Source organism: Betta splendens, chromosome 24, assembly GCF_900634795.4.
Source record: "Betta splendens chromosome 24, fBetSpl5.4, whole genome shotgun sequence".
Lineage (NCBI taxonomy): Eukaryota > Metazoa > Chordata > Actinopteri > Anabantiformes > Osphronemidae > Betta > Betta splendens.
Window position 1 is genome coordinate 13,465,363 of NC_040901.2, and position 20,260 is coordinate 13,485,622.

The 20,260-nt window shown below is 50.8% G+C and overlaps 4 protein-coding genes and 1 pseudogene across 4 annotated transcripts in view; 2 read left to right on the forward strand and 3 right to left on the reverse strand.

The window, feature by feature from the left end:
* Positions 1 to 5: 5 nt before the first annotated feature.
* Positions 6 to 3,008, reverse strand: LOC114850145 (uncharacterized). Its single transcript, XM_055506521.1, has 7 exons — positions 2,494 to 3,008; positions 1,498 to 1,812; positions 1,115 to 1,387; positions 938 to 1,051; positions 725 to 750; positions 504 to 569; positions 6 to 416 (listed from the first exon to the last, which is right to left on the reverse strand). The coding sequence occupies exons 1-7, from the start codon at positions 2,537 to 2,539 to the stop codon at positions 312 to 314; spliced, it is 945 nt and encodes a 314-aa protein (XP_055362496.1). The 5' UTR covers positions 2,540 to 3,008; the 3' UTR covers positions 6 to 311.
* A 13-nt stretch (positions 3,009 to 3,021) lies between these two features.
* The window catches only part of LOC114849245 (uncharacterized), a 48,466-nt gene continuing 31,227 nt past the window's right edge, over positions 3,022 to 20,260 (reverse strand). Inside the window, exons 2-9 of the mRNA XM_055506522.1 lie at positions 6,520 to 6,621; positions 6,415 to 6,443; positions 5,314 to 5,979; positions 4,249 to 4,563; positions 3,866 to 4,138; positions 3,696 to 3,797; positions 3,591 to 3,619; positions 3,022 to 3,159 (exon numbers count right to left, since the gene is read on the reverse strand). Coding sequence (XP_055362497.1) covers positions 3,115 to 3,159; positions 3,591 to 3,619; positions 3,696 to 3,797; positions 3,866 to 4,138; positions 4,249 to 4,563; positions 5,314 to 5,359 — 810 coding nt within the window. The 5' untranslated portion in view covers positions 5,360 to 5,979; positions 6,415 to 6,443; positions 6,520 to 6,621 and the 3' untranslated portion in view covers positions 3,022 to 3,114. The remainder of the gene's footprint in view (positions 3,160 to 3,590; positions 3,620 to 3,695; positions 3,798 to 3,865; positions 4,139 to 4,248; positions 4,564 to 5,313; positions 5,980 to 6,414; positions 6,444 to 6,519; positions 6,622 to 20,260) is intronic.
* Positions 7,702 to 14,828, reverse strand: LOC114849231 (feline leukemia virus subgroup C receptor-related protein 1-like). The gene is made up of 10 exons (XM_029140436.3): positions 13,519 to 14,828; positions 13,287 to 13,440; positions 13,015 to 13,155; positions 12,592 to 12,659; positions 12,088 to 12,191; positions 11,757 to 11,867; positions 10,002 to 10,107; positions 9,828 to 9,939; positions 9,692 to 9,759; positions 7,702 to 9,329 (listed from the first exon to the last, which is right to left on the reverse strand). The coding sequence occupies exons 1-10, from the start codon at positions 14,197 to 14,199 to the stop codon at positions 9,231 to 9,233; spliced, it is 1,644 nt and encodes a 547-aa protein (XP_028996269.1). The 5' UTR covers positions 14,200 to 14,828; the 3' UTR covers positions 7,702 to 9,230.
* Positions 15,659 to 18,831, forward strand: LOC114849239 (kinetochore-associated protein NSL1 homolog). Its single transcript, XM_029140447.3, has 6 exons — positions 15,659 to 17,264; positions 17,352 to 17,424; positions 17,498 to 17,631; positions 17,711 to 17,765; positions 18,252 to 18,319; positions 18,388 to 18,831. Exons 1-6 carry the CDS (start codon positions 17,091 to 17,093, stop codon positions 18,607 to 18,609), a joined length of 726 nt encoding a protein of 241 aa, XP_028996280.1. The 5' UTR covers positions 15,659 to 17,090; the 3' UTR covers positions 18,610 to 18,831.
* On the forward strand, positions 18,985 to 20,196 carry LOC114849241 (basic leucine zipper transcriptional factor ATF-like 3; annotated as a pseudogene).

Consider the following 20,260-nt stretch of genomic DNA (forward strand, 5'->3'; position numbering starts at 1 on the left):
ACAGATTCTATTTAATCGTGGTGGAAACAGACAAAAAGCTGCAAGAATTTAAATACAGGGATAGAAAAGTTGTGTAGCAGACAATCAAAACTTATCGCACATGCTAAAATGCTAACAATAAATGCTAAAAACAAGAAAAGAATGGGGATGTCGTCAGTAGCTGGAAACATGTGAAACATGTTAATGACGTCTGACAATGAATGTTTGTAATTGTGCTGTGTGGATCACATTGACCACATATTGACGCCTGTGCATAAATAATTAAAACACTGCCCGTTCTTTGTAACTTTACTCTGTGTCTTGGTTCCTCTTCACTGGGTTTTGATGACGCAGCTGTACAGGTGTGTGGCATCGTCGTCGGTGTCTGCGGTCGCGGTCCTTATGTCAGAATACGTCACCGCTTCGTGGTCTTTGGCCTGTGGAGCGTTTACCCAGTGTTAGTGCGGGTTCTGGAGGTCTGTTCTGGAGCGTTGCTGCCGACGAGGATGTGTGAGGTCACTCACCTGCCTTTGAGCGACCTCTGCTTTGTGGTGGCTGACGGTGCAGTAGGTCACGCCGCTCTGCACCTCCTACGATGTACAAACAGCACAAACGCGAAGGTCACAGTTCGAACCCGGGTCATGGACTTCATGACGTGAACATGAGTCTGTCACATGAAGCACGGCTCAGTGTCAGGCCTGTGCTTGTGTTTGTGTGTGGGAGCAAGTGAAGGCACTTTACTCACCAAGGCGTCAGCTGGTTGATGCAGATCTGGAAGAAAAGGTTCTATTTTACATGCAAACACTGTGACTCAGCAAAAGTGCTTGAGGTTAATGACTTTAATCTGTCACAGCAGAAGCTGAAGAAATGAAAGGACCATGTCGTCCACCTGCTCCAGCTTTCATTTTCTCATCCTTCGGTTCTGTGTCACGTCGCGTCGTCTGCTTTAACCACTCACCCTCCGTCACTTTAGCCTTTTTCCTGCGTTTGATGAGAACAGCCGTGAGGATGAGCAGCACCACGAGTCCGACACCTACACCGCTGCCGATGTAGATCTTCTCTGCATCTGGTTCTGCACAGAAAGCACTGTCAGATGGGTTTGGATCAGATGGCGACTTAGCGGCGTGTCCCCCACCTGTGGACACATGTGTGTAGTGGACCTCTATCCTCACGCTTTGGTCCTCCACGTACTGACACCTGAACCTCCGGTTGGGACCACGCTGGCGTTTCACACTCAGAGCAGAGACACAGTTAGTCTGTCTCAGTTCCTGCAGCTCAGCTCCAGTCTCATCCAGCCAGCGGAAGCTGTTCTGTTCACACAGACCCGAAGTGCTGCTTCTGAACAGAGTGCAGAGCAATGTGATGCTTCCATCACTCTTTGGATCAGCGTCTGGTGGAGCTGGAGAGACTGAGAGGAAACAAGCTGCTTTAGTGTCTGTTCATTCTTAGCTTTGCTGAATCTTTGAACTGATTGGATGTAAACGCAGTGAATCTGTGTTAAGCCAATAGTTAACTTACTCGTCAGAACACTTAAATACACAAATGTTTCTGTGTAAGAGTACTCCCCCTGTCTGCATGTATAAAAACCAGCATCCTCAGCTGTGATGTTCCTGATGATCAGAGAACACGTTGTGTCCACATCCAGTCGTGCAGCTCGAACCGAATCTGTGCTGACTTTTCCATTCTGAACCTCGTCAAGTGTTGGTTCCTCCCTTTTGTTATAAAGCCAGTTAATGATGGAGCACGATGGAGCATCAAGGTGAGACACAGAGACACAGGGCAGAACGGCATCGTCTCCAGGACCGTGGTACAGATTGATGGGCTTCACAGCAGCTGCAAACAGAGGACGAGATGCTGGTGACTCGCTGCAGGAGTCAGAACTTACGTCTGCAGTGATTTGTTGTGGTGCAGAGGCCGCGTGGACCGACGCCGCCTAGTGGTTGACTGCTGATAGTACGATTCAAGATTCAGAGTGTTTATTGTCACATGCAGTGAGGAAACCAGTTTCTCTGTACAATGAAATACTTTCTGTCGTCCACAGTGACGACACAATAGAAACCTACAGAATACAATAGAACTTAGAAATAGAATGTGAATAGAGTAATACTGATAAATAAAATAGAATGGAAATAGAGTAATACTGATAAATAATGGAATATGAATAGAGTAATACTGATAAATAATAGAATGTGAATAGAGTAATACTGATGAATAAAATAGAATGTGAATAGAGTAATACTGATAAATAATAGAATGAGCAAGTAGCAGCAGCAGTGACGTATAAACGCACCCAAAGCAAAGCTTCTTGTCTCTGTGTCTCTGCTGTTAAAGCTGTTAGAGCTTCTGTTCATGTGTGATGTGAACCTTCGTGTTCAGCTGAAGGCTTCAAAACCCGAGTGGCCTCAAACAGGAAGTGGACCCACTGGTCCCGGCCCGTATTCACACACTGGCTGAAGTCCAACAGCAGCTTTGAATGTCTCTGGAGTCACGAGTAGGATTCAAACACACACGTACCTTCAGAGCGAAGCACAGGAGCAAGAATCAGGAGCAGTGGGATCATGGTGTCGTCCTCTTCCTCGTCTCAGCTGCTCATGTGACCGTTTCCTCCTTGTGTTGAGGACGGCTGAAGTGAGGCTGCATCACTCCATGCTCAGCCCATCGGCGTCCACGGTTACGGCACCTCTGCCTCCTGCTCCTAACGGACGTGAGCAGCCGCTCCTCGGCTCAGGGTCAGAAATGTCTAAAAATGTCAGAATCCGTTCATTGGTTGAAGCGTTTACTGCCTTTATTTTACTTTATACGTAGAAACGCTGTGTTGAAACTGTGTGTCAGCGCAGGAAGTGGCGGCTTCAGTAGGAAGTCAAGTGAGACAGAGATGCTGTGGGCGAGTGTTGCATCATGTTACGTCACCGTAGCTTCAACCACTGTGAGCGTCCAGATCATTCACATACAGACTCACGGTTCATGACCATCACTGAATCCACTGGAGCAAAGGTCACAGTGTCACAGACCAGACGAAGGACGCAATGAACACAAACGCTCTCAACCGATCCACTCAGTTTATTAAATGACTTGTTGTAGCTTTGATACGTGAGCGTCTTCATTCTGTGTCACGTCAGATGAACAATAGGGGCTTCATTCGTCTTCACAGTCCGCTGTCACGTCACCGTGGTAACGGATCTGAGGAACACAGACATTTCAGACCGTGTCTCCAGGACATGAAGGCAATGGGTCCAGACCAGAACCAGAACCAGAACCAGAACCAGACATTACACTGATCCCATCCTGTCCCTGCTGCTGCCTGGCTTCAGCCTCAGTCTGTAGTTATTCCACCTGACTCCATCTCCCATCATCCCACATTCCTCCCACTTCCTGTTATCGATCACATGACCTCAGCCTCTCGTCTGCACCACCTACAGGTTGGGGCAGTTACTGCAGCCCAGCAGACGACCTTCAGTTTTTATGCACCTTGTTTGAGGGGAGCTTTTTATCTAAATTCTGCAGTTTGGAAACTGAGAGCGTTTAAATAAAAGCCAGATATGAGTGAAAGCTGAATGACTGGATCACTGATCCAAAGCTTTGGAGGGAGATAAATGAAATGATGGACTCACACGTTTGTCTCTGAGGGACTGTTTGATCGCTGGGGAGAGAAGAGAGAAGACGTTCAGCCTGATGGTTTTATCTCATCAGCTCTGGTAGAATCTGAATGCTCTCACCTTTGTCTGTGATGATGAGAACAGTGACTCCAATCATTAGGATGAGCCCAGAAACACGCAGCGTCACCATGATGGAGCGGAGAGGAGACCAGTCTGTGGGATCTACAATGATAATGGTTTAAGTACAGTATTTAATCCTGCAGCAGGTTAAACGATGATGTGTCCCCCACCTGTGGACACTGGTGGGTAGTGGACCTCTATCCTCACGCTTTGGTCCTCCACGTACTGACACCTGAGCCTCCGGTTGGGACCACGCTGGTGTTTCACACTCAGAGCAGAGACACAGTTTCTCTGTGTCAGTTCCTGCAGCTCAGCTCCAGTCTCATCCAGCCAGCGGATGCTGTTCTGTTTACACTGATCCAACCTGCTGTTTCTGAACAGAGTGCAGAGCAATGTGACGTTTCCATCACTCTTTGGATCAGCGTCTGGTGGAGCTGGAGAGACTGAGAGGAAACAAGCTGCTTTATTGTGTGTTTATCGTTAGCTTTGCTGAATCTTTGAACTGATTGGATGTAAACGCAGTGAATCTGTGTTGAGTCAATAGTTAACTTACTCGTCAGAACACTTAAATACACAAATGTTTCTGTGTAAGAGTACTCCCCCTGTCTGCATGTATAAAAACCAGCATCCTCAGCTGTGATGTTCCTGACGATCAGAGAACACGTTGTGTCCACATCCAGTCGTGCAGCTCGAACCGAATCTGTTCTGACTTTTCCATTCACAACCTCCTGAAGTGTTGGTTCCGTCCATTGTTTATAAAGCCAGATAATGTTGGAGCACGATGGAGCATCAAGGTGAGACACAGAGACACAGGGCAGAACGGCATCGTCTCCAGGACCGTGGTACAGATTGATGGTCTTCACGGCAGCTGCAAACAGAGGACGAGATGCTGGTGACTCGCTGCAGGAGTCAGAACTTACGTCTGCAGTGATTTGTTGTGGTGCAGAGGCCGCGTGGACCGACGCCGCCTACTGGTTGACTGGTGATAGTACGATTCAAGATTCAAAGTGTTTATTGTCACATGCAGTGAGGAAACCAGTTTCTCTGTACAATGAAATACTTTTTGTCGTCCACAGTGAACACAATAGAAACCTACAGAATACAATAGAACTTAGAAATAGAATGTGAATAGAGTAACACTGATAAATAAAATAGAATGTGAATAGAGTAACACTGATAAATAAAATAGAATGTGAATAGAGTAACACTGATAAATAAAATAGAATGTGAATAGAGTAATACTGATGAATAATAGAACGTGAATAGAGTAATACTGATAAATAAAATAGAATGTGAATAGAGTAACACTGATAAATAAAATAGAATGTAAAGACAGTAATACTGATAAATAATAGAATGAGCAAGTAGCAGCAGCAGTGACGTATAAACACACCCAAAGCAAAGCTTCTTGTCTCTGTGTCTCTGCTGTTAAAGCTGTTAGAGCTTCTGTTCATGTGTGATGTGAACCTTCGTGTTCAGCTGAAGGCTTCAAAAACCTGAGTGGCCTCAAACAGGAAGTGGACCCACTGGTCCCGGCCCGTATTCACACACTGGCTGAAGTCCAACAGCAGCTTTGAATGTCTCTGGAGTCACGAGTAGGATTCAAACACACACGTACCTTCAGAGCGAAGCACAGGAGCAAGAATCAGGAGCAGTGGGATCATGGTGTCGTCCTCTTCCTCGTCTCAGCTGCTCATGTGACCGTTTCCTCCTTGTGTTGAGGACGGCTGAAGTGAGGCTGCATCACTCCATGCTCAGCCCATCGGCGTCCACGGTTACGGCACCTCTGCCTCCTGCTCCTAACGGACGTGAGCAGCCGCTCCTCGGCTCAGGGTCAGAAATGTCTAAAAATGTCAGAATCCGTTCATTGGTTGAAGCGTTTACTGCCTTTATTTTACTTTATTCGTAGAAAGGCTGTGTTGAAACTGTGTGTCAGCGCAGGAAGTGGCGGCTTCAGTAGGAAGTCAAGTGAGACAGAGATGCTGTGGGCGAGTGTTGCATCATGTTACGTCACCGTAGCTTCAACCACTGTGAGCGTCCAGATCATTCACATACAGACTCACGGTTCATGACCATCACTGAATCCACTGGAGCAAAGGTCACAGTGTCACAGACCAGACGAAGGACGCAATGAACACAAACGCTCTCAACCGATCCACTCAGTTTATTAAATGACTTGTTGGAACTTTGATGCGTGAGCGTCTTCATTCTGTGTCACGTCAGATGAACAATCAGGTCTTCATTCATCTTCACAGTCCGCTGTCACGTCACCGTGGTAACGGATCTGAGGAACACAGACATTTCAGACCGTGTCTCCAGGACATGAAGGCAATGGGTCCAGACCAGAACCAGAACCAGAACCAGACATTACACTGATCCCATCCTGTCCCTGCTGCTGCCTGGCTTCAGCCTCAGTCTGTAGTTATTCCACCTGACTCCATCTCCCATCATCCCACATTCCTCCCACTTCCTGTTATCGATCACATGACCTCAGCCTCTCGTCTGCACCACCTACAGGTTGGGGCAGTTACTGCAGCCCAGCAGACGACCTTCAGTTTCTTATGCACCGTGTTTGAGGGGAGCTTTTTATCTAAAAATCCTAAATCCTGCAGTTTGGAAACTGAGTGCATTTAAATAAAAGCCAGATATGAGTGAAAGCTGAATGACTGGATCACTGATCCAAAGCTTTGGAGGGAGATAAATGAAATGATGGACTCACACGTTTGTCTCTGAGGGACTGTTTGATCGCTGGGGAGAGAAGAGAGAAGACGTTCAGCCTGATGGTTTTATCTCATCAGCTCTGGTCGAATCTGAATGCTCTCACCTTTGTCTGTGATGATGAGAACAGTGACTCCAATCATTAGGATCAGCCCAGAAACACGCAGCGTCACCATGATGGAGCGGAGAGGAGACCAGTCTGTGGGATCTACAATGATAATGGTTCAAGTACAGTATTTAATCCTGAGAGGAGACCAGCCTGTGGGAGGGGGAGTTAAAGTGCTGTTTAAGTCAGTGAACATCGTTTTTCCTCCCACCTGTGAACGCAGGTGTGCAGTCGGCCTCCACTGCCGCCTCGTTCTCGCTGAGGAACTGGCAGCTGAACCTGGTACTGGGTCCAGTCTGGCGTCTGACAGTGAGGCAGCACAGGCAGTCGTTTTGATCCGACAGCTACAACCTGATTCCGTGACGCCGCTCGGCGCCGGTGTCGTCCATCTGTTCCGCTCACACGGAGCCACACAGACGCAGCACGACCTCACTGTGGCCCCGCGGGTCAGCGCCGGACCGGTGCTGGGTCACTGGGAGGCGGCGAGTGAGGACAGTGGTGTTATTAATCTGAGCTGCAGATGGACGTTGGAAGGGTGGGTCTGGATCATCTGGTTGCAGGTTCGAGGATCCCACGTGTCAGTGTGGAGGTAAACCCCGCGTCCCTCCCTGTGCTGAGTCTCCCCTGGCGCCGGGTGTAGAACCTGCGTCCTACACCAGGGTTCTACACCTGCCAGAGAGCAGTTTGGGCCCAGACTCAGTCTGGAGCGTCGGGCAGAGAGCGCTCAGTCCTCCACCTCCTCCACCGTGGGAGAGCGGCGCCTGTTGTAAAGGCAGGTGAGGTTGAAGCACTCGCTGTTGGACGGCGACACGGAGCAGGGCAGAACCGTGGCGGGTCCGACCGAGCGGTACAGGTAGATGAAGTCAGCACCGACAGACATCAAACAGATCTTCAAACGCCTTCAAACGCCTCTCCTCCATAGCTCTGCTCATTCACACACATACGTACTCAGACGTCCATCCGTTACCTTTGAAATGAAGCAGTGACAGCATCTTGAGCACGAGCGAGGCCATTTTTCTCTGGAAGCGCCTCACGCTCTCTGCAGCTTTTTGTGTCTTAACAACAGCAACACTTCAGCCTCCATCACTCCGTCATCAGGGTCAAAGAGCAGCTTTACTGCTGCGGTGCCAAAGACGCCACACAGCGTCTGCACGGAGCCACAAAAACCAGGAGACGCTGGAGAACGGTGGAAAAGACCTTTTATTGTTCTGATTTAGCAGAAATGTGAGGGATGACGTCATCTTTCGTCCATCGTCCTCCTTTTACAAAGTGAATATTTTTAGTGTTTTGTGCCGTTTTCAACATTTGATGATGAAGCTTTTAGAGGAGGCTTCTAGTTGGCAGTGTTTAAAGTTCACATTCAAGCAGGAATCTCAGAGGACAATTATTGGAGACTTCCTCCTTTCACATAAATGACCAGTGTTAACTTCAAAGTCCTGATTGTGCAGAGTGACAACATTTACACGGAACCATTCTTTATTTGAAGACACTGATTTTCAGTGATCGACTTCCAGCTGATGTTTGAACTGATCATCATACTGGACAGATGCATGATATATTAACTGTTGTTGTAAAATACGTAACAATGCCATATTTACACACTGCCTGGCCAAAAAAAGGTCTAATATTTCATTGGACGCCTTCAGCTTTGATTACAGCACGCACTCGCTGGCCTTGCTTCCATAAGCTGCTGCATTTATTTCCATCCAATGGTGCATTAAATTCAGTGTATCCAGGTCGTCAGTTGACCTCATTGTTTGAGCACATACTGTTGCTGAACCCAGAACTGACCAACTACAGCAGCCACAGATCATCAGTCCAGGTGGAGCCTTCCTTTTTGGCCAGACAGTGTATTTAGAGTAAAAAAAATGGATTTAAATAAAATCTAAAAAGAATTAGGACCTAACTGTGAAAGTTATTATTTATTTAACAAAATAAAAAGGCAAAAACTAAGCAAAAATAAACAAAAAATAAATTAAGCCCAAAGAAGCTGATACCGAACGTATGGACCAAATGATCCATGGAGTTTAGATGAGTGAAGTATTTAAATGTTAAAGGATTATAAAGTCACTGTTAAACAGTTCATATAAATAAAATAAACTGAAATCTACAAAAAGTAAACTTCAAGTATAAAACAGAAGTTAACCCAGGAGTGAACACTGTGCTTCTCCACTAGATGGCGCCACACTGACGAGCGACCTCAGGAAAAGAAAGCAGCAGCAGAGACAGAGGAGGAACAAACCTCCAGCAATGCTCTAGTTCGTAAAGTCGCGTCAGTGAGGCTGCAAATCAACACGACATCAGCTGCCAGACGCTTTCTTGCACTTTTCTTGCATCTCCCAGGACTGTTACGTCAGCGGAGCAGATGTCACCTATTGTTGTGCAGATGGAGGCAAACCATAAATAATCTGCAGCTGCTGCTCAAACAAGCGAAGGGAAAAAAGCCCACGCCTTGAAAGAGAGATCCTCAAAGTCCAATTCGAGTAGCGTCAGGAAGCAGAAGCACGTTCCCTCTGGCGCCGCGCGATGGTGGACTTCACCCACAGAACCCATGAGACGCAGCGGGGCTTCGTCAGCGCCTCGCGTGGTGGAGCGTTGACCAGCTGCCATGGAACCGGCGCCGCTACGGGCCGGGCCCATGTCACACATTAAAGAGATTTGTACTGGCCATAAAGGCCTGGCGCTGGTCCGGTTCCCAGGCCAGAGCTCCGTCACAATGAGGTTTCACGACAGAAGCTGAGTGAAGGCTCCAGCTTGACTCCGTTGGTCTTTGTCTCTGACAGACGGTCCTCAGGACGCTCGCTGGGAAGCTGGAACACAGAAGACACACGTTTAGGTTCTTAGGACGCAGAATGGGGCCGGTCCTGGTTCTGTCCCTGTGCTGTAGTCGACGGACCGGCTTCTCTGCTGAGCCGCTCTGACTGCGACGGGAGACGGAACAAAGGCCGATTTAACGGCCTCGTCTGAGGCTTTGTTGTTTTAGACGCCACTACGGTAGAACAGGAAGGACAGGACTGTACGGCTGAAGACTAAATACCCAAACTGAAGGACTGTGTTCAAGGGCAGAGGGAGGAATGTGTCTCCTGATACAGGTCTGTGGAGGGAACAAGGCTGAAACACGAACACGCGTTAACAGCGGGTGAACTCAACCCAGCGTGAGGCCTGGACTCACAGCTTTCAGGTGCTTCCTGTCCGTCCCCACGTTGACGTTGTGCCGTTTCAGCTCCGACTTGATTAAAGCTGAAACAGAGAGAACGACGTTAGAGGCTGAAGACGTGCTGGGACGCGCGTGTTGGACCGGGCCGCACCGGTGAGCAGCGTCCCCAGGAGCATCCACGCGCAGAGGAAGAGGTTCCCGGCCAGCGGGCTGTAGGCCGTGGTCAGTTTGCCCTGAATCAGGGTGAAGATGATGCCGAAGATCTGCAGAAACACGCGTTAGAGAGGCGCCTCGGAGCCGGAGGTGCAGCAGGAAGCATCGTCACCTGAGCGAAGGCGTTGAGGAGCCCCGACGACGTCCCCTCAGACTCCGGGTAGGTGATCTCCACCCCGAACTCGAAGCCCAGCGGCAGGTAGCCGGTCATGAAGAACCTGGAACAGACAGGAACCCACCATCAGCGCCACAGTCACCGAGGTCGACAGCTCAAACAGCAGCACGGGGCTCGACACACTCCCTATTTACACGTCAACAGCAGGTGTGTTTCAACCTGCAACAAAGGCCCGAGTGGCCTCAGCTCAGCCTGGAGCCGTCATGACTCATCGTTACAGCAGCACCGTAACGATGAGTCATGATCAGAGCCTCACGTGACAGCGAGCCTCGGGCCAAGCTGCAGCGAAGCCACTGGACCGGCTCTGCGTCAGAACCTGGCTGTAGGTGACAGAACCTGTCGCCTACAGTCAGGTTCTGTTATCTACAGTCAGGTTCTGTTATCTACAGCCAGGTTCCGTCGCCTACAGTCAGGTTCTGTTATCTACAGTCAGGTTCTGTTATCTACAGTCAGGTTCCGTCACCCAACAGTCAGGTTCCGTCACCCAACAGTCAGGTTCCGTCACCCAACAGTCAGGTTCCGTCACCCAACAGTCAGGTTCCGTCGCCTACAGTCAGGTTCCGTCGCCTACAGTCAGGTTCCGTCGCCTACAGTCAGGTTCCGTCGCCTACAGTCAGGTTCCGTCGCCCACAGTCAGGTTCCGTCACCCAACAGTCAGGTTCTGTTATCTACAGTCAGGTTCCGTCGCCTACAGCCAGGTTCCGTCGCCTACAGTCAGGTTCCGTCGCCTACAGTCAGGTTCCGTCACCTACAGTCAGGTTCCGTCACCCAACAGTCAGGTTCCGTCACCCAACAGTCAGGTTCCGTTATCTACAGTCAGGTTCCGTCACCCACAGTCAGGTTCCGTCACCCACAGTCAGGTTCCGTCACCCAACAGTCAGGTTCTGTTATCTACAGTCAGGTTCCGTCGCCTACAGCCAGGTTCCGTCGCCTACAGTCAGGTTCCGTCACCTACAGTCAGGTTCCGTCACCCAACAGTCAGGTTCTGTTATCTACAGTCAGGTTCCGTCACCCAACAGTCAGGTTCCGTCACCCAACAGTCAGGTTCCGTCACCCAACAGTCAGGTTCCGTCACCCAACAGTCAGGTTCTGTTATCTACAGTCAGGTTCCGTCGCCTACAGCCAGGTTCCGTCACCTACAGCCAGGTTCCGTCACCCAACAGTCAGGTTCCGTCACCCAACAGTCAGGTTCCGTCACCCAACAGTCAGGTTCCGTCACCTACAGCCAGGTTCCGTCACCTACAGTCAGGTTCCGTCACCTACAGTCAGGTTCCGTCGCCTACAGCCAGGTTCCGTCGCCTACAGTCAGGTTCCGTCGCCCACAGCCAGGTTCCGTCACCCACAGTCAGGTTCCGTCACCTACAGTCAGGTTCCGTCGCCTACAGTCAGGTTCTGTTATCTACAGTCAGGTTCCGTCACCCAACAGTCAGGTTCCGTCACCCAACAGTCAGGTTCCGTCACCCACAGTCAGGTTCCGTCACCCACAGTCAGGTTCCGTCACCCACAGTCAGGTTCCGTCGCCTACAGTCAGGTTCTGTCGCCTACAGTCAGGTTCCGTCGCCCACAGTCAGGTTCCGTCGCCCACAGTCAGGTTCCGTCGCCTACAGCCAGGTTCCGTCGCCTACAGCCAGGTTCCGTCACCCAACAGTCAGGTTCCGTCACCTACAGCCACACCCTCCAGGCCCCTCTTACCCCAGCACTGCAGCAGTGAAGAACACCAGGTAGATGTTGTTGAGGTCCAGAGTGAAGGTGAAGACCAACATGCCAACGAGCGACAGGCTGTAGACGAGCAGAGTGGTCATCCTGCAACACAGCAGCGGTTAGTGACGCTAGAACAGAGGCCGCAGCAGAACCGCCGCTAGAACAGAGGCTGCAGCAGAACCGCCACTAGAACACAGGCTGCAGCAGAACCGCCACTAGAACACAGGCTGCAGCAGAACCGCCGCTAGAACAGGGGCTGCAGAACATGCCGTTAGAACACGGCTGCAGCAGAACCATGCTAGAACAGCAGCAGAACGCTTACTTGTACGTCTTGGTGTGGTCCAGCCACAGGCCACAGAGGATGGAACCCACCATCCCAGCAACGACCAGCGTCAAACCGATCCTCCCAGCGTTCAGCCCCTCGTTCTGAGTGTGTGTGTGTGTGTGGGGGGTGGGGGGGGGTGGGGGGGGGGGGGCAGAAAGAGGAGGGGAGGAGAGTCTTTGGTGAGAACACAGTGAAGTGAAAGGTCGTCGTTCTGTTTAAATCTTGGACTCTGGGCAGAATCGGAGCGTCCCCTCGATGTGACCAGTGTCACCTGACACTTAGAGAGATTTAAAGCTGAGAGCATGAAGGTCCGTGTTTCACAGGCAGCGAGTGTGTGAGTGTGTGTGTGTGTGTGTCAACATCAACCTATTATTATTATTATTATTATTATAATAATGACTATGAATGCATGGACAGGCTGGAACTAATGAACCTTGTACCAGGCAGAACATCAGGAGAAGCGTTCTACGATCTGATCCCAGTCAGATAAGGGTTCTTTACCTCATAACAGGCCATGATCATCTGGTTGAGGAGCGTGGACACGGAGTAGAAGGAGCCGGTCATGATGCCTGCAGACACACAAGCAGCAGTCAGAGCAGCGGCACGCCGGCAGAGGTGCTGGTTCCAAACCCAGCAATCAGCCTCCTTCTTCCTGTTTCTGAATGCGCAGGTTTAAATGTGTGTAAAACGACCTCGTCCTCATCCAACGAACAGGAAACAGGAACAGGAACGAAGCGCAGGCGCCACAAAGAATGTGTTTGTTGTGACAGATCGTTATCTGAGTTATGTGAAAGAAGGAGCCATAGAACCAATAATAACCACTGGAACCAGTGCAGGCCGCTGGTTTCTAGAACCCAGGGTGACTTCTGCTAATCTGGACCGTGAGGTCCCTCACGAAGGAAAGGCGGCTGCACCTGAACCCACCGTAGCTGATGAGCAGCAGCACGAAGGCTTTATTCCTGATCAGGTTGGAGATGGACTGTTTGTAGGAGTAGTGGTCCGGAGGTCCGTCGGGCAGAACCGCCTGGGCCTGACTGGGAGGCAGAGGAGGGCGGTCCCGTATCACTGCAAACAGAGAAGTCACAGCTCTACAGATCCAGAACCAACACGTGCCACAAACGTTCCCGCGGACCCCACTGCTCCTGCCGGTTCCGTCCAGCGGGTCCAGGACCTGGAGCCGGTGGAACCTCACGTACCTACGACGGACAGGACGAAGAGCGCCGTGGAGACGGCGGCGGTGCCGTAGAACATGACGCTGATGTTCCGACCCGTCAGGTCGGGGTCCGGGTCGTGGTCGGGCCTGGTGGGCACCAGAACCGGGGGCAGCAGGAAGCCGATGGCTGTTCCCAGCTGGGGACCACACAAGCAAGCCTTACTCTTTGCCCCAGCATCCAGAATCAGCATTCCCGCGCACGTGCACGCGCTCACCTGGTTCCCGAGCACGGCCGTGGCGCACGCCGTGGAAACCTCCCGCGGTCCGAACCACACGGAGGCGAGGCGCGACGGGAGGCCGAGGATGAAGACCTGCGCCACGGAGCAGACGACCTGCGCGGCCACGGTGACGCCGAACAGCGCGGGGCTCACGCTGCCGCACTTGAGCCACGCACCTGCGCAGTTGAGGCCGGAGCCCAGCAGGGCCGTGAGGCGCAGACCCTTCCGGTCCAGCAGCCAGGTGGCGGGGAGGATGAGCGGCACGTAGGCGACCATGTAGACGATGGAGAGCCAGTCGATCTTGTCGCTGCTCACGCCGTAGTAGCGCGTGAACACGTTGGTGATGATGCTGTACTGGATCCACTGGAAGGCGTTGACCAGCGAGTACAGGCTGAAGACGGCCAGAACGGCGAACCGGCGCCGGTACAGCCTGGTCTGCAGCCTCTCGGCTCCTCCGTGCGGCAGCATCGCGTCTCCTTCATCCGGCGGAACCTCCTCGCGTCGCTCCGGCGCCCGACGCGCGTCCGTCCGACCGGCCGCGTGCGTCGCGCCGCGTGTCGCATCCGCGTAACGCTCGACGGCGGCGTGCGGCTCCGGAGGCTTCCTGTCGACCGTGATGTCGTCAGGGGCGCCGGGATCCGCACGCAGATGCTCCTGCACCAGTTCCCCGGCGACCATGACGCGACGGCGCCGCTTCGTGTGAGCGGAGGCGCGGCAGGAACGATAGACGCTGCACTCAACGGAAACGAGCTCAGCTGCTCGAACCGGGACCGAACAGCCCGCGTCGCGAGCACCCTCCTTTCCGGTGAGGCGCGTCTCGTGCGCCTCTCGCTCGCTCGCCTCTTTATGTGACACGCGCGCCTTCCGATGCTGACGAGCCAATAGAAGAGCGGCAGCGCGTGCGAGCTGCGCCGAGGCCACGCGGAGGCAGAGCGCGGAAGGCTTCACGGAACCCGCACCGGCTCCATATGTTCAGGCTTTATCTGCTCTGAGCCTAATCAGCGCTGACCCAGTGGGACTGAACCTACAGCAGCTCCTTCGGAGCAAGTCTGGCCCAACACCAGTAGGACTCGGACACGTTCAAATAGTGCACGTTCATTCTTCTAGTTCTATTCTTCGAGTTTCGTCGCCGCGGGACGTCATGTGTGATTTATCTTTGTTCTCTCTCCCAGGAGACAGTAAACACTTCTATTCTTTTATCTCCCGGGAGATTACGGGCACTTGTGTCTCCCTGGAGACTAGAAGCACGTCTGCGCACAAGGTCGCCTCACGTGGTAACGATGAGGATGCTGCATTCGGTGATAGCTTTTGGTTAAAGCTAAGCCGCTGACGTCACTCTGCTGTCACGTGCTCTCCAGGTAGCTCACATGTCGGATCATTGTGTGGGTTTGAAATTGAAGGTTCACTCTGCTGCTTTTCTCTAGTACCAAGAAGACAAACGTGGAGTGAGCGTCATTGTCAGCATGGATAAACGTCCAGACTGACGGGCTCATTGCTGCCCCTTCACTCACATCCTATCATTAGAAATGTGAGGAGCCATTAAGTAACAGAAGAGCTCGTAGTCTAGTCTTCAAACCACGATGGAGTGAGTATTCTGTCAAACACAAAGGATCTTTGTTTGTGCTTGTTGCTGCGGAAACTAAGACATCACAGACAGACTCCTCTTTGATGGTTTCATAGCTAACGATTAGAAATACAACAGATCGTAATAAAAGCATGTCTGGATGGGACGAGGGCGATCTCCTGAAGCTCAATCTGCACAGAGAGACGTGGTGTCAGGTGGAGCTGAGCCCCCGGCGGTCCTGGGAGAGGGCGGAGAGGAGGCACTACAGGGGCCACATGGGGAGCAGCCGGGCCCTGCTCACCGCGCTGAGGGCCCCCGGCGGTGGGGTGGGCTCCAGCGGGGGGCCAGGATCCAGTGGGGGGGCGGGTTCCAGCCAGAGGCCCGGCGAGGGACCGGACCCCCTTCCAGAGAGGAGGCACTTTGAGGACAGCTGTAAGAACCACTGGATGCTATAATAGTTTGTCAGTGGCATCACACACACACACACACACACACACACACACACACACACACGTGCAGCAGATGTTACGTGTTCATGCACGTTTCTGTTTTTCCTTCCAGATAAATCTCATCTGGTGTAGACGCATCACGTGACTCCCGACACCTGAGCCTCGTTCAGAGTTTTTGTTTTTATAAATACAACACAAAACTACTTCCTGAAGGAACGCAGTTGTGTGCTTTATGTGTGAACAAAAATCGAGCTGACTTGTTGATCACGGTGTGATCAAGTGTGTGTCCTGCTGTCAGTGAGCCCTGGTGCTGCAGCATGTTGTCTTTCTACCGCCATCAGACGTCCTGTCCTTTTTTCATGGAGCTCATTTGCATGGTGTCGTTTCATAAGCCTGTTTTCTGCTGTGTGAAACGAGGAGGGACGATTTGCATGATTCTAGTTCCTACTTCACGTCCATCAGCACTACTGGCACTATAACACTCACATGTACACCTAGCAGGAGCAACTTCTCTGTTCCACTGGGGTTGAATGAATTCCTGTCGTGTGCATCGGTTTGAGGTCTAAATGTGTGTTTAGTGGACAGACTGTGAGCTCTGAAGCTGATCCATAACAATAGGAGGTATGAAAGCAGAAACCCAGGACTGTTGACTTAGCCTGTGATTCCTGAAAACCGCTCTCACGCACACACATTTTCTCAGCAGTATTTTCTGAACTGCAGTCCGATCAGGGGCCTCAGAACCAACCTCCCTCCCCCCATGCACCTTGTGTTGTCCGCTGTGGACTGGATACAGTTTCTCCTCTCACTTTCTCATTAGGACTCAAGTTAAATAATCACAATGGGAACGAGCTGCAGGTTGTTTTGGTACCTATGGCTTCAGGCTGCGCCGCTCAGACCCCCTGCGGTGATGCAAAGGATGGACTCTAGAACAAGCAACCACCACATCTGGATGATTTAAAGACTATAATCCAACTCATACGTTCAGAATAACAAGCATGAGTCTGTCCAGCTGAGCCCAGCTGCTTGTGTGAAGGAAGGTTGAGGTTCCTACTCAGCCGGCGGTGGCAGAGGGAGTGCCGCATGTGATGTAAGGCAGATAACATATACAGTCCAAGGCCATTGCACAGTAAAGAGCATGTGTAAGATAAGTGACACAAACGAGGGTCACTGATGAAGAATAAGGCCGAGCACCTACCCGTGAAGGTTAAATGATTAACACAGTGTGTTCCTGTAACTGAATGTTCTGAAGACTGAAGACATACAAGCCATTCCTGCAGTTGGAGAACTCTCTGTGTGAAGTCTATAGGTCAGCATAGCCTAAATGATTAAAATATCTGTTTTATTAAATTAATCTTTAGCTTTCAAACACTGCTTGAATGATGGACACGTTAAATCACGCATCTTAATCTTGTTTACGTTGGCTTTTTAAACGCATCTAACACAGCTGCCAACCGGTGCCATCATCATGTTTCTCTACGGGAAAGTTTAGCTGTCGGACCCGGAAGCCACAAATACGATCTGCGCATGCGTCACAAATATAAACGTTGGCGGCAAATATGGAGTCTGGTCTGAGCGCAGACACCGACCAGGAGAAAAGGGTTCAAATAAAGTCCAAGAAACAAGTGGTCGAGCAGATGAATCGCTACAAGGAGCTTCTGAAGACGGTTCTGGACGGACAGGCGGACATGGCGGCGGACACGAAGCGCGTGCTACTGGAGGAGCTGGAAGCGGTGGGTTGTTGCTGTCAGACCAGTGGCTCTTTGACGCGTTTAACGGGAGCTGTTTGCTGAAGCAATGACTCGTTTGCGCATGTGCAGAACTTCGAGGCCGCGGTTCGGGCCAATGTGCTGGTGAAGGGACAGACGTGGGACGAGGCGCCTGATGCTGAAGGTGAGTGGCGCCGAATGAGCCGCCTCGGTCCGTAACGCCTCGTGCTGAACGCTGCGTCTGTCGCCGGTCTCAGCTGAGGACGAGGCTCTCGACCTGGAGAGTCTGCTGGACGACACCATCGTTGAGACCACAAGGCGGCGCCGCACGTTCCCCAAACGGATCCTGCCCCACGTGGTCCACTCCATCAAAGCCGAACACAGACTGATGGTGAGTGTCGGTGAGTGAAATATAAAGAAATGCAAATGAAGACGATATCAGTGCAGCTGCGCTCTGCTGTGTGTTTCAGGAGCTGTATCAGCAAAAATACAAGGCTGAGGAGGCGCCTAAAGACCTTGATCGAGGTAGAGAACACACACCTGGAAGCGTCCTGAGCCGTTGAACGCTGCTGCAGTTTATGGAAAAGGATGGAAACAACGTTTTACTGTGGCTGTGATCAATGTGTTTACATCCACACATCAGCATGCTCTGCACAATGGTGCTAAATACACTACATAGCAATCGGCTGTGTGACCCTGCACAGCCTCTTGCTTGTGTTTATTCAGGAACTCCACTTCTCGCTTTAAGCTGGACAGTCGAAAGTTTCACCGACCCTAAACTGAAATGCACAAAAGCCTGAGGTCCAGTGAACTGCTTCAGATGCAGACTGATTCTAGCTACGGTTCATAATTCAATCTGTATCATACAGTGATGCAGGAGTTTCTATCATTGATGTGCAGTGAGGGTCAAAAAGTAATTACAAAACTGTCATTAAAAGATATAAACTAAACTAGACATGATTTACGTTAAGTGGTTACACGTCTGCTTCCTTTGTGTTTACGTTTCACCAGAGCGGGTCATGAATAGTTTGTCAGCTGAAGCTCCTGCGATGGTGGAATCAGCCATTCAGATCGTAAAGGTAACGCATCACATGACTTACTTTCTTTTTTATTGACATTTTATTGAGTCCTGACGTCTTCTGTGCAGTCAATCAGCACGCTGCAGGAACAAGCCCAAGGCCTCTGTCAGATCCTCAGCATGAAGACGAGCGACGCCACGCTGGAGGTTCACAGAGAGGTGTTCGGCCAGTCGGGCGCCGCCGCCCCGTCTGTGATGGCAGCCGCGAGGAGCAGGCAGCCAAGAAAGAGAGCTGTGGAAGAGGCAGACTGCTACCGGAAACGAGCCGACGAAGAGGGGTGTCCGCAATAACATCGCTGTAGGACTGGAATACAATGGACTTAATGCATGAAAAGCTGTGGTTCAGAATTCTTGCACTTTTCTTTTTTAAGGCCTGAATTAATGACACCTTAGCCAAACACACATCAGTGACAGAGAACCGGCGTCTGGTTCCTTGCATTGGTACCAGATCATTTACTGCATGTCTTCTAACAGTGACTTAATTCTCAGTGAAATAAAGTTTATATATGTCCAGCTTTTTTTTATTTTTGACACTTTATTTAAATGTGAGCTGGGAATTACTGACATCAGGTGGGTCCAAGCTGAGACACAGATGACCTTTCTATATAATGTCCAATATAAATGTCTCTGCCCAGAGGTCATATGACTTACATGAACTGCCCTCAGTGCTTCTGCTAAAACGGCAGCGAAATTGAAACGGAAGCTGAAGTGAAACTGCAGCTTCTTAACAGAACCTGATGCCCACTCCACAAATAACACTAATATCAGACAGTCTGCAGGACTGTCAACTTCTGTTCCTGAGTCCATTGCTTTTAACCTATGTAGTGAACACCTGTGATGTCAGACTGTGATTTCCTCTGCACATTCCATCAAAGTATCAGCAAGTCGGAGCTGCTCTGTGAAGGATGTGGGGTAAGATGTTTGCTTTTATTTCATGTCTCTACAGTTGTATCTTTAGAAAGAAAGGCTGCAACTGGCATTTTATTTAACAGGAAGGTCAAAGGTCGTCACTGCAAAAATAAAGTTTTTATATTTGTTAAATTATAATCATAAATTTGTTGTTATATTTTTTATATTTGTGTGTTGAGGTAAAAAGCAGCTACTTCTGGTTGTTTGTGAAGCAGATGTGGGAAAGTGGTTTTGCAGTAACGCATAAAAAGGACAATTAAATGAGACGCTCACTGTGGTTCTGCGTTTCTGCATGTGTGTCAGGGATCAGAGGATGAAGGCAAGAGGCTGCAGAGGAGGGAGAAGAACAGAGTTGCAGCTCAGAAGAGTCGAAAGAGACAAACTCAGAGAGCCGACCTGCTGCATCAGGTCAGTGTGTGCGTCCTTCATCGCGGTCCATGGACAGAACCTGGGCCCAGTCACAGCTTAAAAATAGACGTGTTCTAGACAGTGTCTGCTCAGGATGTAGAACCCACTGGACTTCATGTTAAAGGTTAGAATAAGAGGCTGGCCAATGTGTGTCATCAATAAGGACAATAAACACTAGGAACCCAGCATTTATTCAGCTCATCCTCCTTTCCCTTCATGCTTCACTCGCTTCCTCCAGACGTGTGAGCTGCTGGAGCAGAGGAACAGGAAGCTGAGGAGTGAGGGTACCGTACAGTCTGCTCCTTAAACCTCAGCACAGGTTACATAAATATCTGTCAGACATCACAAGTAAAGCTGAGTGTATCCTCATCACGCTTAGTCCTGTGTTTGTGGACCAGGTGGACTCTCTGTCAGAGGAGCAGCGTCTGCTCACAGAAGCGCTCAGAGCCCACGAGCCCTTTTTGTCCCATCATGCACTGCTCGTTCGCCTCCTCCACCTCCTGCAGGCTGCAGCAGGAGGACACGCTCTCCCGTTCCGTCCGAGGCAGGGAGCCGCTGTGACTGGGTGCGTTGGGCTCCACCGGCCGCTAGAGGGCGCTGTTGACCGTGGATGACGACGTTGACG

Coding starts and splice junctions, on each gene's coding strand:
- LOC114849239 (XM_029140447.3), top strand. CDS start 17,091: ATGGAGTCTGGTCTGAGCGCAGACACCGACCAGGAGAAAAGGGTTCAA. Junction 17,265..17,351: donor TACTGGAGGAGCTGGAAGCG/GTGGGTTGTTGC, acceptor GCGCATGTGCAG/AACTTCGAGGCCGCGGTTCG. Junction 18,320..18,387: donor CAGCCATTCAGATCGTAAAG/GTAACGCATCAC, acceptor TCTTCTGTGCAG/TCAATCAGCACGCTGCAGGA.
- LOC114850145 (XM_055506521.1), bottom strand. CDS start 2,539: ATGATCCCACTGCTCCTGATTCTTGCTCCTGTGCTTCGCTCTGAAG. Junction 1,388..1,497: donor GTATTTAAGTGTTCTGACGA/GTAAGTTAACTA, acceptor GTTTCCTCTCAG/TCTCTCCAGCTCCACCAGAC. Junction 570..724: donor ATCAACCAGCTGACGCCTTG/GTGAGTAAAGTG, acceptor TGTACATCGTAG/GAGGTGCAGAGCGGCGTGAC.
- LOC114849231 (XM_029140436.3), bottom strand. CDS start 14,199: ATGGTCGCCGGGGAACTGGTGCAGGAGCATCTGCGTGCGGATCCCGGC. Junction 9,940..10,001: donor TCCTCAACGCCTTCGCTCAG/GTGACGATGCTT, acceptor GTGTTTCTGCAG/ATCTTCGGCATCATCTTCAC. Junction 9,760..9,827: donor CCTGGGGACGCTGCTCACCG/GTGCGGCCCGGT, acceptor TCTCTGTTTCAG/CTTTAATCAAGTCGGAGCTG.